Source organism: Halichoerus grypus, chromosome 13, assembly GCF_964656455.1.
Source record: "Halichoerus grypus chromosome 13, mHalGry1.hap1.1, whole genome shotgun sequence".
In the NCBI taxonomy this organism is placed as follows: Eukaryota; Metazoa; Chordata; class Mammalia; order Carnivora; family Phocidae; genus Halichoerus; species Halichoerus grypus.
Window position 1 is genome coordinate 78,710,720 of NC_135724.1, and position 17,627 is coordinate 78,728,346.

Genomic DNA, 17,627 nt, shown 5'->3' on the forward strand with positions numbered 1-17,627 from the left:
CTTGAGGAAGGAGCCCTCCCCCTCCCCCCTTCCAGAAGCTTCCCAGCCCTGGAGGCTCCATGACACCCCTAAGGGTGGGGCTCCCATTGCAGCCCAGCCCACGTCCCACTCACCCACCTGCGTTGTCGAGAACCCACTTGGTTCTCCCGGGGTCCCCTGTGTTCCAGATGTGTGGAGGGGTTGATAGGACTGAAGAGGTAGATACGTTGTGTGGTGAAATGAGGAAAAGACCCCAGGGGCCAGGGCAGGTGTCCAGAGAGGAGAGCTGTGAGCCCTGGGCCACGCAAACGGTGGTTGACAAGGAAAAACTCAGGGCATCCCTCTGTTCAATGGGATGTACTGAGCATCTCCTGTGTTCCTGGCCTTGGTGTAGAAGGAGCCTACAGTTGGGTCTGTGAGGCCCCAGGCTCTGCCACCTCCCTGCTGTGCACCTCTGGGCAAGCCACGGTCTCCCCGGACCCAGTCTTGTCGCACAGGGTAGTGGAGAGAGTCGACATTGAGTACTAAGTGGTTGAGAGCCTAGGAGTCGCACACGGAGGTTCATCCCCTGCCCCGCCTCTTGGGGGTAGGGTAAGAGCTGGTCCTGTGGCTGTCATGGAGCTATGTATCGCAGGGACACCTGCCCACCCTTCTGAGGTAGAAGCTGGGGACTGCTGGAGTGTAAGAAGTAGGGAGAGTGTTCTTTTTCCTCCCCCATTATAAAAGTGAAATGCATCTTTCAGTATTTGGAAACAAGTCCGATGAAGAAAAATTCAGCCGTCACCCAGCTGCCCAGCACTCAGCACTTGGTCTCACGCTGAGGACTTTCTTCTTACCAGGTGTTGGGCGTTTGGGGGGTGTCTGATCTCGCCTTGCGGAAGTGACCGTCCTGGTCGGGTGGGGCTTGTGTGAGCAGGTGTGTGGACAAGGCCAGGCCTGGCCCAGAGGAAGGGCCTACTCTGCGCTAAGCCTGTCCTGGGCCCCCGTACCGATGGGCGCATTCCGGCCTAGGCTTCTGGGCACCACCTGCCCGCCCGCCCGCCCGGCAGCCCGTTGTCTGGCATGGGGGGTGCTCGGAGCAGCCGTTGTTCTGCACACATCTGATCCTGTCTCTTCCACATCAGATCATTTGTAACCGTCACCAGGCAATCGGGCCCGTCGCTGATTCAATCTCGGCTTTGTGCTGTCACAGCTGTTTTTCCGCGCCGGGCTGATTTTGAAAGGAGGCCCATCTTCTAGGCCCGCTCTTCAGAAGCAGGGGGAGGGGGTGGGGGGCTTTATGTGTGTGTCTGTGTGTGTGTGTGTGTACATCCTCCCCCTTTCAGCAACCCCCCACCCGACACACACGCAGGCCTCCGCCTCTCCTCACCGAGAGTAGAATTTGGAATGAGGTGCACGGACAAGGGCCGTGGGGCCCCACCCCCATCCCCTCCCACCTGCCCACCCTGGCCACCCGTGTGCCCCAGTGTGCAAACACAGCAGAGTCTGTGCTCTGGTAGAAGAGACGGATGCTAAACCATTCATCAATAAGTTCATTTCAGAGTGGTAATGACACTGAAGGAACTACAGCCCTGACAGGATAGTGGCTGGAGCAGTCAAGGAGGACCTCTTGGAGGAGGTGATGTTTGAGTTGAGGTGCAAATGAGGAGTTAGAGCTGACACGGAGAGCGCCACCCCATGTGAACTGAGAAGTCCTGTAAATGTAAAATCTACCCCCACTTTCAAAGACTTAGTGTGGAAAAAAAAAAGAAAAAGAAAATATCTCGTGAGTCATTTTAAAATATTGATTACCTGTTGAAGCGATACTATTTTGGATATATTAGGTTAAATAAAATACGTTAGTAAACGTAATCTTCCAGGGTGCCTGGCTGGCTCAGTTGGGAGAGCGTGCGTCTCTTGATCTCAGGCTTGTGAGTTCGAGCCCCACGCTGGGTGCGGAGATTACTTAAAATTTTTAAAAACAAACAAAAAGACATAGTTTCCCTTGTGGATACTAGAAAATTTGTAATTACATTATATTTCTACTGGAGAGCCCTGGGGCAGAGTGTTTAGATGGAGACAAAACTGTAACTGCAAAGGTCCTGGGATGAGACCAAGGTTGACCTGTTGGAAGACGAGGGTAAGCAAGGGGAGAGGGACAGTGTGGGCAGGGAGTGGGGATGGGCTTCACACACAGCCTTAGAGGATGTTGTTAGAAATGCCAGGGAAGCCAGCGGGGAAGTTTTGAGTGGAGAAGGAAGTGAGTTCCTCATGGAAGCCCAGCCTGGCCCCTGTGGGGTGGAGAATAACATGCAGGGGCCCTGGGACGTTGGGATGTGATGAGGCACATGGTCAGAACAGGGGTCTGTTGTGGAAGAGTTGCAGGAAGGACCTGCTAGAGGGCTGGCTGGACAAGACTTGCTTCCCTTCGCTCCTGGATTTCAAAGCTTCTGGGCCTTCTCGTGCTCCTGCCTCTTCCTCCACCCATCCCCACCTTCCCTGGCCACTCACTATCTCCTCCCTGAGCAGCTGCTCCCTGTCACAGCCAAGAATTTACAATACGTCCAGCTCCTCTCCTCCAGGTGGTCAGTGGTTGAAATCCCTTTCCAAAAAGTAACTTAAAATACACACACACACACACACACACACACACAGAAGGGATGCACAATCCTGTAGAAAAATTAGAAATAGAAACATAAAGAAGAATCAAACTCCCTAGAGATAAACACAGTCCCACCACCAGCCTGGGGTAGAGCTGGGGTTTGAACCCACATGGTCTGGCCCCAGCATCCCAGTGCTAGGATCATAATGCCCTGTGGACAGATGATGGGGGCTTAGAGACACTGTGCCTCCAGCCCAGCTCACAGCAAAGGACACCTGGCCCACACACAAGTGGGGCTTGGCTCTGGGGGTTAGCATATATATAAATATGTTGATGGTGTTGTTGGGCCAGAGTGCCCTGTCCTGTTTCTCCCCGCCCCCTATCCCGAAGGCTCTAGTCATTTCTGTTCTAGCCTGATCCTCTGAAGCATCTGTTGATCCTTGGCTCCTGGCTCAAAGTCAAGACCAGCCCTCCCCTCAGCCCATCCCCCCACCTGGGCTTCTGTCTCCTGGTTTCTTAAGCCTGGCGTTCCTGCCCTGGGCCCAGTTTTCTTCCCTTTCTCTCTCCCCTTGGGGTCTAAGTGTGGCGCAGGCCCACCTCTTCTGCTGGGCTTCCCTGCCCCCTCCACCAACTAACTGCCTGCCCTGCGGCCCTGGACAGCCCCCGCCCCCGTCCCCAGCCTCTTCTGTTTCCTCATGGGTACACAGACCATAGTAATCCTCTTTCTCTGGGTTGTGGGGTGGGTTAAATGAGGTGATGTCTGTAAAGTGCTGAGCCCGTGGGAACACTAAAAATAAAAACCAGCTCCTATTATTGCTCTGATTATTAGATTTTCTCCTTCCCCGTCGCTGAGTTAACCCTGAACTGTAGGGTACAAGGACCTGGGGGTATGCAGGGGGATAGGTGAGAGAATGGGTGGGAGCGCCCAGCTCCACGATGGGTCTTACCTTCGCCCTTTGCATGGTGTTCCCCCTTCTGGACCCATTATCCCCGGAGTCATCTGGTAATACCCAGTATCATTTTGGTCTCCACTTGTATGTTGCTCCTCCAAGAAGGTTCCATGAGCTCCAACAAAAATACTGGGTTGGGGCCTTCCTGCTGATGATATCAGTATATTGACGCCCACAGCTTCACCCCTTGGCTGGAAGGTGACAATGAAGATTTGGCTGTCACTTAAGGCCAGGCCAGAACTAGGGGAAGAATGAGTGACTTATACAATTGTGCCATCCCCCCCCCCTCACTTCCTACCTTGGGATCTGACTCTCAGGGAGTGGAAGCTGGATAGTGGGGTCTGAGATTGGGTGGCTTTGCTCCCCCATCTAGGGCTTCCCGAAGGCTCATTTTCGTGAGAATGACCCCTGCCCCCATTCACTCCCTAGGTGCTCCTGGGTGACCCTTGGTTCTGGGAGAGGGCCAACTAGGTCTGCCGCCTCACCCTATCACGAGAGAGAGTGGTTTTCAAGCCCTCCTGTGAGCCCTCCATCCACCCAGCACCTTCTCTCAGCCCCTCCCTGCCCTGAACCAGCACTTGTCCTCAGCAAGTGGATCTTGCCACTTTGAGCTTGGGCTCCCTGCCCCTATTCCGTCTGCCCTGGTGACCCTGCCTGGCCTTAACACAGATGGGGTGCTCTTACTCATCAAGAGGGTTTCTTCTCCCTCCTGGAGCTGCTTCAAGTTCTTCATACTCCCCAATTTTTTTCAAGTCTTTCTATGCTTGCGCGTGCAGTCCTGTGCTTCGGACCACTTCTCCCCCTATCTTCGGGAAGCCCTAGATGGGATGGCACGATCCCTACCTCCCTGCTGATGGTAATCGTTGACGATACTAATAATAGCTACCACTTGGGCAGGTACTACGATGACAGCCCTGGCACCTTATTTGTACAGTCCGTGGTATAACCCCTTGTGCAGTCTGTGCAATTAACCCCTTTTTTTAAGAGGAGGAAACTGAGTCTCAGAGGAATGTGCCCTATTCATCAGAGTTAAGGGATAAAGCTCAGACATCAGGATCCAAAGACTGGAACGATATTGTTAACCCTCCTTATGAGGGCAGCGGGGCTGTCCTTTCATTGTGACACCCCTAAGCTGGTAGGCTGGCCCCACCATGGCTACCACTTGTCTCCTTGCCTTGTAATTGCCCCTCTGGCGCCCCATCCCCTCCGTCAGGGTCTGTCACTGCCTCAGCCTCTCACACACAGTAGGTGCTTGATTTGTCATGTCTCCAGAGGTTGGAGTGCTGCCCAGGGCAGATAACGTCAAGATTAGTTCCCATGGCGACTGACGTCACCAGGCTCCCAAGCTCCGCCCTGCCCCTTTCTCCGGGGTGAGTGCACTGGGAGCTGGCCGTGGTGCTGAAGGCTCGGGCGAGCTGCCTGCCCCAAACCTCCGCCCTCTGTCCCTGTCAGTCACTGTCTGAGCCCAGCCTGGTACTTCTGGCCCATCCTTTCTTCAGGAGATGGTTTCCTGGGGGCCCACTGTGCGTGGTCACTGGTCACAGCACCGTGGACCCATGGAGGAGGGATCAGAGAGAGCCACATGAGGAGCCCCGTTAATTCGATTATTGACCAAACATTTATCAAGCACCTTGCGCGTCTCTGACAAGCCCTTGAGGAACCTGGGCTTCAGGTGAAAGTCAAGTAGAATTTCATGGGGGCAGGTAGAGACTCAGGAAGGGTGCAAGCAGAAGGGATTCTCCAGGCCAAGACCTGCACATGTGGCAGTGAGAAGCTCGTGCTCACCTCAGGGCTCTGGCTGCGGCTGCCTGCCCTCTGGCCTTCGTGATTATTGGTTCACTTTTTGGTCTCTCCTGGTGGCCCAGAACGACCCGCACATCTGGCTCCAGTGCCCGGCCCAGGGCTGGGCCCAGACTGAATGGAGAGTTGCTGTCTCCCAGGCCCGGGGTTGGCGTCCATCTCTGTCTTGGGAACAGAGGGAGCCAGGTATGCTTTGTGGCCAGATCTGCATTTTAGAGAGACCTCCGGCCCTGTGGGGATGGGGATGGACGGGGTAATGATCCTGGCAGTGGATGAGGCCTCCTGTTGAAGGGGGCAATGCCCCTCCACCCCAGCCTTTAAAAAAATAAAAGAGAGTGAAAATCCCCTTCTGGTGCTGCGGCCCAAATGGCAGTGGGGAAATAATCACTTTTCACAGACCCCTTATCCACAGCCCAGCCCTGCGCCAGTTTAATCAGCAGTGGCGGTGTGACTTGAAGATTCCCGGGCTTGAGAGATCAGGAGAGGGGTTAAAGAAAATTACCCTCGCCTCCTCCATGCTAATGTAATCTCTAACCAGATCTGCCTAGCCGCAGCTCAAATTGCTTTTTAGATTAACATTTAATTATTAACAGGGTCCCCTGGAAGGCCTCAGGCTCAGAACAGGGATGGGGGAGGGAGCGGCAGGAGGGGGTGGGGGTGGGCTTCTATTCTGGCTGCCTTGCAGAGAGACAGAGTGGGTTGGAGGGGGTTGGCGAGAGGCAGAGAGAGGGAAGGAATAGGGGAGAGTGGGGTCAGGAGGGGAACAAGAATGAGGGACAGCAGGAAAAAAGAAGGGAGACAGCAGGCCAGGGAGGCAGACAGAGTAAGGGTGAGGGAGAGAGACAGGGAAGGGGAAGAAAGAGACAGACAGCTGAGGCTCCTGTTGTGGGGGAGGGCCTGTGCACCCAGGCTCGCTAAGGTACTGCTGGGCAAGGGTCCCTCTGCCCCGCCATCCTGGCCGGGGGCAGGCGATTTCCTGTCCCTCGCTGTTTAGGGAGGACTGAGCTTTCTGAGGCTTCGTGCTGGCCTGGCTTGTGGTGCTGGGGACTGTCACAGAAAAGTGACTCAGGGCCACAGAGCCAGGATCTGACTCCAGCTCTCCCAGGCTCCCAATCCAGTGCTCATTCTCTTCCCCAGGCCCTGGGCCTCCCATCACCACTTCACATTGTTCCCGGCACTTGCGGTCAGGCTCCGTGGCCAGGACAGAGGGAATGAGAACAAGGCTTCCTGTCCAGCCAGAGGGATCAGGGTGAGAACTGTTGGCAGCCCCTGCCCCCTCCCCCATGAAGGTTGTGCGGCCCTGAGGAATAGCAGGGTCCCAACAGTCCCCCCCCAGCACTTTATGTGAACTGCTGGATGTTCACAGCTCCCCCTCTCATCCCAACTCAACCTTCTAAATCCCTCAAGCACAGACTGCATCTAGAACCCCCTCTGTGTGCCAACAGAGGACCTAGCCTGTTGCCTTGCACACAGTTAGTGCACTGGATTGTTTGAAAACCAAATCGTAAAACATTCCCTCATGTCCAAGCTGGAAGTCCCTCCTATGAAATCCACTGGGCTGTTCCACATCAAGATTATCAAGATTCAGTGAGGGAAACAGAGTCAGGGAGGGTCTGTGACTTCCTCCAGGTCACTGAGCCAGTCAGAGCACTGGTGTGGGCAGGTGCCCCCCGCCCCCCACTCTGAGGCATCCAGGGCTGGCTCTCCTCTGTGAAGTCCTACTCCCATTGGACACTGGGAAGGGCCTGGCATGACCTCCCCCTCCAAGCCCCAGCTAGTCTTTGGCCTTGGGTAGAGCCAGCGAGGCCAGACTAGGCAGCTCCAGGAGTGGGGAAGGGCAAGGGCTGGAAGTGGCATAGCCATGGCCTTCATGAGGTCACAGCCTCGCCCTTGTGCAGAGCCCAAGCATGTCCTCATACTCTGCCCTGCTCTCAGGCCAGCCCGGCCTGGCAAGGAGCAGACTGCAGACCTGCAGGATGCATGAGGGAAAGTTCTACCCCCCTGCCACTTTCGGGAAATAGCATCTGGAGGGAGAAGCCAGGAAAGTGCATTTTCTTTTTTTTTTTTTTAAGATTTTATTTATTTTTTTGAGAGAGAGAAAGAGCCCAGGAGTGGGGGGAGGGGCAGAGGGAGAAGGAGACTCTCCACTGAGCAGGAAGCCACCATGGGACTGGATCCCAGGACCCCAGGATCATGACCTGAGCCCAAGGCAGATGCTTAACTGACTGAGCCACCCAGGTGCCCCAGAAAAGTTCATTTTCATTGGGTTGGATTTGGGAGTGGGAAGTCATTTCTTACTGGATGTTCTTTTTGGCAGGACATTTTTTTTTTTTTTTTAAATTTTATTTATATTTGACAGAGAGCACAAGCAGGAGGAGTGGCAGGCAGAGGGAGAGGGAGGGAGAAGCAGGCCCCAAGGATTGTCAGGACATTCTTACTGATTTTGTACAGTGCACATGGCACGGGGCTAGCCCTCAAAGGTTGCTCAAGGAGTGTTTGCTGCCTGAATGAATGAATGAGTGAGTGAGTGAGTGAATGGGTGGGTAAATGACAGCCACCTCAGAACGGTTCTCCCAGAGGCAGGGTCTTCGATTTATTCCTCTCAGTATTGTTCTGCCCAACGCAGGCCTCACACGCTGTCCTCCGTGAATGTTTATGGGATGAGTAAGTGGCCTCCTGGGAGCCCCTCCTCCTCCTTCCCGTCCTCACCTCCTTCCCTGTGATCCCAGCCCCTGCTGGAGTAGAGTCAGAGTGGATTTGGGCACTGGGGAGAAGCAGGGCTTTGCCTCAGCTCCTTCCTGCCCAGCTGCCCAGGAGCTGGGGGCTGAGGGCACCCCACCACCACCACAATGGAGCCGAGGGTGGGGGCCGCACATGTGTGAGGCTGAGGGTGCAGTCTCTGGTTGGGATGACACCTAAAAGCTGTGTGACCTTGTGCAGATTACTTCCCCTCTCTGTGGCCATTTCCTAATCTGTGAAATGGGGATAAAAACAGAACCCACCACAGAGGCTGCTAGGAAGCAGCGGTGAGGTATGACGGACAGGATGCACGTGGGACGCAGCACAGAGGGAACATTCGATAAATGGGCAGCGCTATTATTAGTACTAATGTGTGCATGGTTATCGTGAGCAACCCCTCCCACTGGCTGGGGGCTTCCCAAGGACCCCTGCAGCCAGACAGGCAGGGAGAGATGACAAAAGGCAGGCAGGGCCAAAGGCCCCAATTCCCTGTTCTTTTAATAAAAATAAAGACAGCCTTTAGACATCCTTCTCCTATGCATTGTTCTGCCGAGGCAAGCAGCACAGACTCAATTCCTCCTCGAACTTGGAAAGTTCCTTCCTTTCTTTCCCCTCCCCTGTCACATTTCCTTTATCTAAATCCTCAGCCATGAAAGGGCATATCGACAGCTGGGGGCGTTATCTGGTGGAGGGGACCTTTTCCTAGGGGTGCCTCTGAGATAAGACGTCTTATCAGCCCCCACGTCAGGAATGATGCCAAAGCATTCTAATCATTGAGGCTTGCGACATTTTCTCCCTCCCTCCCCCCCACCCCCTTTTTTTATTAAAGTCACAAAAGACCTTGGGCTTATAAACAGCCTGATTTGCAGATAGGGTTTCAAAATGAGCAGTGTTCCCGGATGGTCCCCGGCTAGGGGAGTCATGAGTCAGGGTGGGGCCTCAGAGGAGCTGGCTTTCTGCAGATGGGATGATGCCAAGCAGAGAGGGGGCAGGGTGGGGTCACGGGAAGAACATGAGTGTTTTACGCGCCTGCCCCATTCCTGTCCCCAGCTTGCTGTGTGACGTTTCCCAGGATGCTTGGCTTCTCTGGGCCTTGGTCACTTTGTCTGACAATAAGTGATTCATTGATTCAGCCAGTCATTCAGCACCTATTTATTAAATGATTACTCTTTGCCAGGCACCGGGAGAAAGAGACAAATAAGACATGGTCCTTGCCCCTGAGAAACTGACAGTCCAGTGGAGAGAGACAGACATGAAAATTGGCAGTTACCACTTGGTGTGATTAAGACTGTGAGGAGGGATGCCCAGAGGAAGGACAGCTGAGCCAGAGTCTGAGTTAAAATGGACTGGGGTGGCAGTGCTGTGGGCACAGGGACCAGCATGGGCAAAGGTTTGGGGGTGTGGGGCAGCCGGTTGGAGAGAGGGCTAGGAGGGCTGGCCGGGATAGGCAAAGAAAGTTGGGCTCTGTTCTGGGGTTAGAGGGGGTCTGACTCTGTCCTGTTGTAGATGGTTGGGATGATGCGGGAACTGGTGGTAACCTACTCATCACTGTGCTAGGCTGGCTCCTGTCCCCTCCCACACTGACCCCCCCACCTGCCCCAGCAGGGCACAGGGTTCCTGAGAAAATGAACAGTGAATTGGGATTAGAGGCACAGAGAGAAAAACCTCTCTCCTTCAAGTGAAGATGGTCACGGGCTATGGGGACTCCAGAAGCCAGTGATGAAATGATGCAGGCTGTTGTACTGAGCTGAGGCCTGAACGTGGGTCCTGTCTCTTCCGGGGGAATCTTCTGTCACTCCCTGAGCTGGTGACCTCTCGGCTCCCAGAACTGCTTAGGCGTCCACCATCGGAGCACTCTGAAAACCAGAGCCCCACTGAGAGGGCAGCTGCTGAGGTCCAGAGAGGCCCTAGATTAGGCAACCTGCCCCTCACCCTCAACAATTACAGCCCCCAGCCTGCCTCATTCAGCTGCAAAGCATGCTGGAATGTGCGGCCCATGGGGAATTGCAGGGGAGGACCTGGACAGGGGCTGGGCTTCTTGGGCCCCTGGCACCCAGTGAAAGGCAAGAAGTGAGGAGGACTTGCAGGGGTTGGGGGGGCGGTGCTGGGCATGGTCAGGATGCTGATGGATAATGACCTGGGAGGGATCAGAGGCTCCCCTGGGGTCACACAGTGGGCACTGGGGCAGGGGTATGTAGTTTCCAGGTTTCCAGCCCAGCCCTGGGGGCTACCCGCTGGTGAGGGGGTAGGCTTATCTAGCCACTGCTGGGTGGCCGTGGGCGGGGTGCTAGCTCTCTCTGGCTTGGGTTTTCCCATCTGCGGGTGGAGAGGAGGTTCACCTGCGGCTGGCCGGCCTTCTCGGGCTCTCCCCTCTGTCCCCCACACCCTGTGTCAGAGCAGTGAGAGGTGGACGCGGGGCCGGGCCGGCGTATCGGGGGGAGGGGCTGCGCCGCCGGCCCCTTTCCTTGCAGGCGCGCACGCGGTTGCGCGTGACCGTGGACAGCCTGCATGTGCACGCGAGGGCGCCAGGGGGCGCGGAGGGGCGCGGCGCTGTGGGTACGGGTGGACGGCGGCGTGCCCATCTCGGCAGATGTACGTAGTGCGCGTGGATGGCGTCCTGCCCGCGTGTCCCCAGGTGTCCGAGCGGGACAGTGTGTATGCGGCTCTGTCCTAAAGGGTCCAGGTCCCCTGTCCCCGAGGAGTGGTGCCTCCTTCCCTCTGTCAAGGGCTTTCATCCCTGCAATAAACCCCACTTCATTCCCTTTTTAAACTGTGTAATTTCTGCCTGATTGTAATGGCATATTTTAAAATTACCAGAAATCAAAGCCGGGAAGTGGATAGCGCAGCTCTGACTGCATCGTGGCTGCATTAAGGCTGGCGATTGGGGGGTGGGGGTGGGTGAGAACCATCTCCCCTCCCCCATCCACCCCCCTACTTTTTTTTTTTTTTTTTTTTTGAGACAGTAATAGGAGAAAATTGGTTTTGAAACTGAATAAAAGTCCCTTTCAGAGTAAATCATTTCTTTCAGGGTACCTTTGCTGAAAGTAAAATAGAGCATAATGAAAGGTGGTTACGTGATTGTCTTTCATTTACCGAGAGGTCAGGACAGACAGGAGGCTGCAACCGTCTCGGGGAAATTCAAGATTGGAATAATTGCGCCGTAACAAGGAGCTTGTTGTGAAATTAGTATCTTAAGAAAGTAGTGAAAAAAGGCTTTTCCTCATGAATACTTCATTATTAGAAGAAAGCAGCAGAATTTAAGGGCTCCAGACACCTGTTTAGTATTAAATAACTCCCCTTTCTTCCCCTTAAACACCCGCCCAACCCCCGCCCCCCCCCCCCCCACGTCTTTCTTCCTTTTTTTAAGAACTGGCAAGAGGATTGAGCTGGCCCAGCTTGGCTGCTCAGGACACTTGTGGGGGTGGGTTCGGGTCGGGCTGGGTGGACATCAGGGCTGTCTGGCTGCTGGTTCTGGCTCCTTACCTGGAAGAGAGGAAGGGAGGGGCCCTGCAGAGAAATCCCCGCCCTCTCTTCATGGCCTCCAGGGCAAGCCCCAGCTGGCCTGTGTTCACCTTGCCCTGTGTTCACCTTGCCCCATGTTCATCTTGCCCCATAGGGGCTCTGCGTTCTGGGAACCCTGGTGGCCCTTGGGACCTGGGCTCAGGGCTCAGGCTCAGCACTGCTCAGGGTTGGAGACCGCATTCTCCCAGGGATGCCGTCCTGGATATCTCCCTGTAGGGGTGCTGTGAGAATGCTCCAGAACAACACTTCAGTACACTGGAACACCCATACGCCTACTGGCAGTTCCTGGGCGCCCCACCCCCACCCCGTGTAGCTTCCAAAGGTGACCACATGGCGTCTTTGCTCTCCATGAGCTCAAAACTGAAGAGCAAGGACAGACCCACTCACAGGTGGTGACAGGAGAGCCACAGGCCACGCCTGGCTGGAAGGGCAACCTGCTGAGGAAACAGGGAGGGAGTGAGGATCTAACCAGGCCTGGGGGCCTCGGGGCAGCCTCTTGGAGGAGGTGACCCACACAGTGAGCAGGGCCAGGGCATGTGGGACTGGTCAGTTCTGGCCCCAGCACGGTGGAAATCCACCACTCGAGATCTGGATTCTTTTCCTTTCTTTCCTTTGGTGCCTCTAGGCCTCAGCGTCCTCATCTGTCAGATAAGGGAGAAGGGGTATCTGCTTTGAGAGTCTCCAGTGATCTGCTGGGTAGTGGGGAGGCTGCTGGAAGTAGCCGGGGGAAGTGGGAGGCGGGCACGGAGCAGCCCGAGTGACAAGCACCTCATCTCCCTCCTCACAGGGACCCTGCTGCTCGGTGTGCCCCACCGCGGGCCCCCAGCTCCGCCATGCTGGCCTGTCTCCAGAGGACCCAGAACCCACCGGGCCAACACCTGGCCTGCCCAAGCAAGAGCCTGGAGCTCCGAAAGTGTGAGTGCACGCCCTCCCCCTGCCCATGCCTCTCCAGCCCCTGCCCCTGTCCCCTGCCTCTGCCCACTGAGTCCACACCCAGCTTTTCCCACCTCAGGCCTTTGTGGGGCAGATCCCAGCAGGGAATGCCACCGGAACCCCAGAACATCCACCCACCACAACCCTGCCCAGAGCTCTCCGTGGTCTAGGCCTTTGCCTGTGCTGTACCCCCTCCCCCACAGTGGCACCCACCCCCTTTGGCTGACTCCCATGGAGTGTGACCTCCTTCCCAGGAGTCCCCTCTGACCCCAACCCCAGCCCCCTGCCTGGGACCCCACGATGCACCATGTCTGTCTCACCTACCATGATTTTCTGGCACTGTTGGCAAAGAGGACAATGTGGAAGCACATAGTCCTCAGTGATATCCCAGCTTGGGGCCTGATTTGCTGTGTGATCTTGGGCATGTCTTTCCCCTCTCTGGGCCTTGCTTTTTCAGTGTGTCAAATTAGGGAGCTGGACTTGGTGATCTCCAGGGGTCTGTCTTCCTTGACCATCTAGGACAGGAATACCAAACCCTCTGATCTGATTTTTTTTTTAGCCACAATAGAGTCTTTTTTGTAATTTGAAGTATTTGGAAACATTTGAAAAACAGGGAGATTTGCATAATAATCTGGATTTATAATGTCTCTTGAAAAAAATCAGAGGATCTGGTAACAACATAGGCCTGGGTTCTTAAACTGCAGCTCTCAGAAATGAACTATTATTGTCTCTTCAAAGGGGACAGCTATCGGGGCACACCTGGGTGGCTCAGCCAGTTAAGCGTCCGACTCTTGATTTCAGCTCAGGTCATGATCTCCAGGTTATGATCTCAGGATTGTGAGATCGAGCTCCATGTTGGCTCCACGCTGGGCATGGTGGAGTCTGCTTAAGAGTCATCCCCCCCACTCTCACCCCTTGGCTCATGTGCGTGCACTTGCTCTCTCTGTAAGAAAAAGGGTAGGGGGACAGCTAGCTCCCTGTTGGCGCTGTCCTATAGCACGAGATTGGTTGCCCTTCATCATTGTGCTTTTACACTGTTGCTCTTTTTCCTTTCTTAATAGGTGTTTATAATTTTTTTTTTTTAGATTTTATTTGAGAGAGGTGTGAATAAATCTACAAGATAAACTTCTAGAAAGGGAAATACTGGGTCAAAGTTCTCTGCCTTTGTAATTTTGATAGATGTAGTCTGAGGAACATCTTGAGATGACTCTGGGTGAGACACCTGTTTGCCCACACCCTCACCATCACAGCATGGTATCAGACTTCTAGGCTGGGTCACCTCATCAGTGAAAGTAGGATCACAGTGTGGTTTTAAGTTTAACATGAATGAGGATGACTATCTTTTCATGTTGGGGCCATTTGTTTTATCTTTGAACTTACTCATCTCCTTGGTCTGTTTTTTCAATTGGGTGGTTTTTTTGTCCTTATTGAATTATAGGAGCTCTTTGTATATTGCGGAATTAGACCTCTGTCTGTCATCTGAATTGCATATGGTTTTCCCAATTTATCATTTGTCTTTGATTCTGCCATGTCTTTGTGAAGTGAAATCTGTATTTCCTTTTAGGGCCTTTGGATTTTGTGTCATACTTAGAATGTCCTTCCTCATGCTGAGATTATTTTTTTTTTAAAGTTCCCCAGGCTTTCTTCTAGTTTTTTTATGGTTTAATTTTTTAAATACATGGTATAAAGTGTAAGGTATGGATCCAAGCATACGCAAGTCATTAGGGCAATGCTGTTTTAATTGTTACAGTTATAATACATTAAAAATTTTAACAACTTTATTGAAATAGAATTCATATACCATAAAACCCACCCATGTGACGTGTACAATTAAGGGTTTTTAGTATATTTACAGAATTTTGTATCCGTCACCCTAGTCATTTTTAGAACATTCTTATCACCTCAAGAAGAAACCCCTTACCCTATTCTGGACTTTCCTAAGAAGGGAACCCTATAGCATGTGGTTTTTTGCAACTGGCTTCTTTCACTTAGCATCATGTTTTCAAGGTTCCTTTGCATTGTATCATGCACATAACACCTTTTAATATTTGGTGGTGCTTGTTGTTCCTTGTTAGGCCCCCCACCCTAAATTTCTAGAAGTGGAAATTGGCTATTTTTCTGCCTGAACTATAGAATCAACTCATCTGGGTAAGAACAAAAATCCTGTTGTTTTTTTTTTCTGGGCTTGCATGAAATTTATAATTCAGGAAGAAATTTTTTTATGTTGATGCCCTCCAGGACCATCAGTTTGTTCAGACTTTTCTGTGTCTCTGGGAATGTTTTAATATTTGCTTCATCTAGATCTTGCATATTTTAAAAGTTTAATTCTGGGTAGTTACCCCTTTTTTTGGCTAGTCTTTTCTTCCTGAAATGGAGGTTATTTATATAAAGGCTATTAACTCCTGCCCCCTTACTGAATTCTTTTATTGTTTGTAATGGTTTTTCCATTTGGTTTCTTAGATTTTCCAGTTACTCTATTTTATCATGTGCAAATGATAACCTTACCTCCTACTTTGGAAGTTTTATACCTTAATTTCTTTGTCTTACTTAATAGTGTTGGCTGCGATCCTTAGAACAATGAAAAATAATGGTGATAATGGACACTCTTGCTTCATTCCTGACTTTAATGAGAAGCTTTTAGGATGTCCCCATCATGCAAAATGCTGGTTTCAGGGGCAGATGTTTTATCAGGTTAAATAAGTGTCTGAGTATTCCTGTTTTATTAAGAATTTTAAAAAATTAAGAATGGAAGTTGAAGCTTACCAAAAGCCTTTTCAGTGTCTATGAAGACAATGTTTTTTTCCTTTAATCATGTAATAGGAATAATGATAGAAGATCCCTTTACATCAAACTATCCTTGCATTCCTGGTTGAATCCCAGTTGGTCATGGTGAATATTTCAATACAGTGCTGGATTGGCTTGGCTACTTAGGGGTTTTGCCGCAGTTTCATCTGTGAGATTAGTTTTCAGTTTTTTGGAACAATTTTTATTGGGTTTCATGATCAGTGTTATGCTTGCCTCATAAAGAAAATGGAGGCTTCCCTCCTTTCTCTATGCTTTGTGATAGTTTAAGTAGAAATGGATTATCTGTTCTTTAAAGATTAGTTGATCCCCCATGGAACAGTCTGGGCCAGTGCCTTTCTTTGGGGTGGGAGCTCTTTGATTCTTCCATAATAATTGATCGGTTATAATTGTTCTACTGCTCCTTGAATGAGTTTGGTAAATTATGTCTGTCTAGAAAAGTATTCATTTTATCCAGCTGTCAAATTTACTTGCATGAGGTTGAACAAATTAATTTACTGTTTTTAAATGATTATTTCATCCTTATTTCTTGTACATTTTGTGCTTCCCTCCCCAAACCCATTCCCCATTTTTCTTGATTAGGTTAGTTAGCCAAGAGGTTACCAACCTCCCCTTCCCAAAGATCCATCTTTGAAATCTATTTATTAGTAATTACCCTTTTCTGCCTTCTAATTTATTAATTTATGCTTCTTAGTATTTAATTCTTCTTTGTACTTTCCTTGTTTCTTAAAAAATTTGAGTTAATGGCTTAATTCTTTATACTGATAAACAAGAAAAGAAAAAAATATTAAAGCTATGAATTCTCCGAGCACTGCTTTAGTTGTGTCCTATAGGTTCCAATAGAAGGTATTTTTATCATTATTTTTAAAATCTCTTATAATTTAATTTTGATTTCTTCTTTGACCTAAGGCTCATTTGAATTCCACCTAGCCACTCAGGTAGTAGGTGCTTTTGTAATTCATTATCTCTAGTTACAATGCATTATGATCAGAGAATGTTGTCCATGATTTCTTTTTTGGACTTAAATTTTTCTTTGTGGTGTAATCAGTTTTTGTGAGTTTTGTGACTTTTCAAATGGGACTTGGAAAGAAGTGTGGCTATTTTGGGGATTCAAAGTTTGGTGTATACAAATTATATCTCCCCCATTAATTATGTTAGTTATGTCTTCCATATCCTTGCTTACCTGTCATGGATGGAGAAATGAATTAGACACCTACTACTCACCTGTTCCCAGTCTATCTCTTCTTGCAGCATCTACAGCTGTGGCCTTATGCATGGTGATGTAATGTCATTTAACACAGAGATAGTAATACTTTAAATCTTTGTAGTGAATTGCGTCTTTCTTGGCCATACTTAATATGATGGTAACCTCTGCTTTTTTGATTCACATTTTCCTTGAAACTTTACCAATCCTTTCATTTCAACCTTTCTAAATTACTCGGTTTAGATGTGACTCATATACCGTAGAGCTGGATTAAGTTTTGTGAGACAATCTGAATGGCTTTTTAAAATTTTTTGAATGTTTTAGCCCATTTACATTTATTGATATGACAGGTGTCTGATCTATTTTGTGCTTTATTTTAATTGCTTTGAAAAGTCTCTCTCGGGGCGCCTGGGTGGCTCAGTTGGTTAAGCATCTGCCTTCAGTTCAGGTCATGATCCCAGGGTCCTGAGATTGAGCCCGTGTCGGGCTCCCTGCTCACTGGGGAGTCTGCTTCTCTTGCTCACTCTCTCAAATAAAATCTTAAGAAGTCTATCTCTATGTGATCTGTGCTGCACTGTGTACCCACTAATCATAAAGAAGGTTGTTTGTTTTTGTTCTAGTGCTGTAACTTTAAATAATACCCTGATCTCTATTTCTTTGGAACAGTATCTATTACTGTCCCTAAAATGAACAAAATGATGAAATCAATGTATTTCCTTTTGCTCCCTACATTTTCTTAGAGTTCACCTCTTCAAATTAAGCTTTCATTACCTGACATCGGTTTCTTTTTTAAGATTGATTTATTTTAGAGAGTGAGCACAAGCGGGAGGGGCAGAGGGAGAGGAAAAAAGAATCTCAAGGAGACTCCACACTGAGCCCAACGCAGGGCTCAACGCAGAGCTTGATGCGGAGCTCTGTCTCACGACCCTGAGATCACAACCTGAGCTGAAATCAAGAGTCGGACACTTAACAAAGCCTGTGCCACCCAGGTGTCCCTACCTGACATCAGTTTTAAATATCTTTTGGAGCATCTGGCTAGCTCAGTCGGTAGAGCATACAACTCTTGATCTCAGGGTTGTGCTTTCAAGCCCCATGTTGGGTGTAGAGACTACTAAAA

The 17,627-nt window shown here is 50.8% G+C and overlaps 1 protein-coding gene across 2 annotated transcripts in view; it reads left to right on the forward strand.

The window, feature by feature from the left end:
- Window positions 1–17,627, forward strand: part of FAM222A (family with sequence similarity 222 member A) — a 54,899-nt gene that overhangs the window by 18,030 nt on the left and 19,242 nt on the right. The window contains exon 2 of one of the 2 annotated variants that reach the window (XM_036085929.2): window positions 12,359–12,486. The exons of the other annotated variant lie outside the window; for it this stretch is intronic. Within the exon in view, the coding sequence (XP_035941822.1) occupies window positions 12,405–12,486 (82 nt within the window). The 5' untranslated portion in view covers window positions 12,359–12,404. The remainder of the gene's footprint in view (window positions 1–12,358; window positions 12,487–17,627) is intronic. 2 annotated transcript variants of the gene reach the window in all.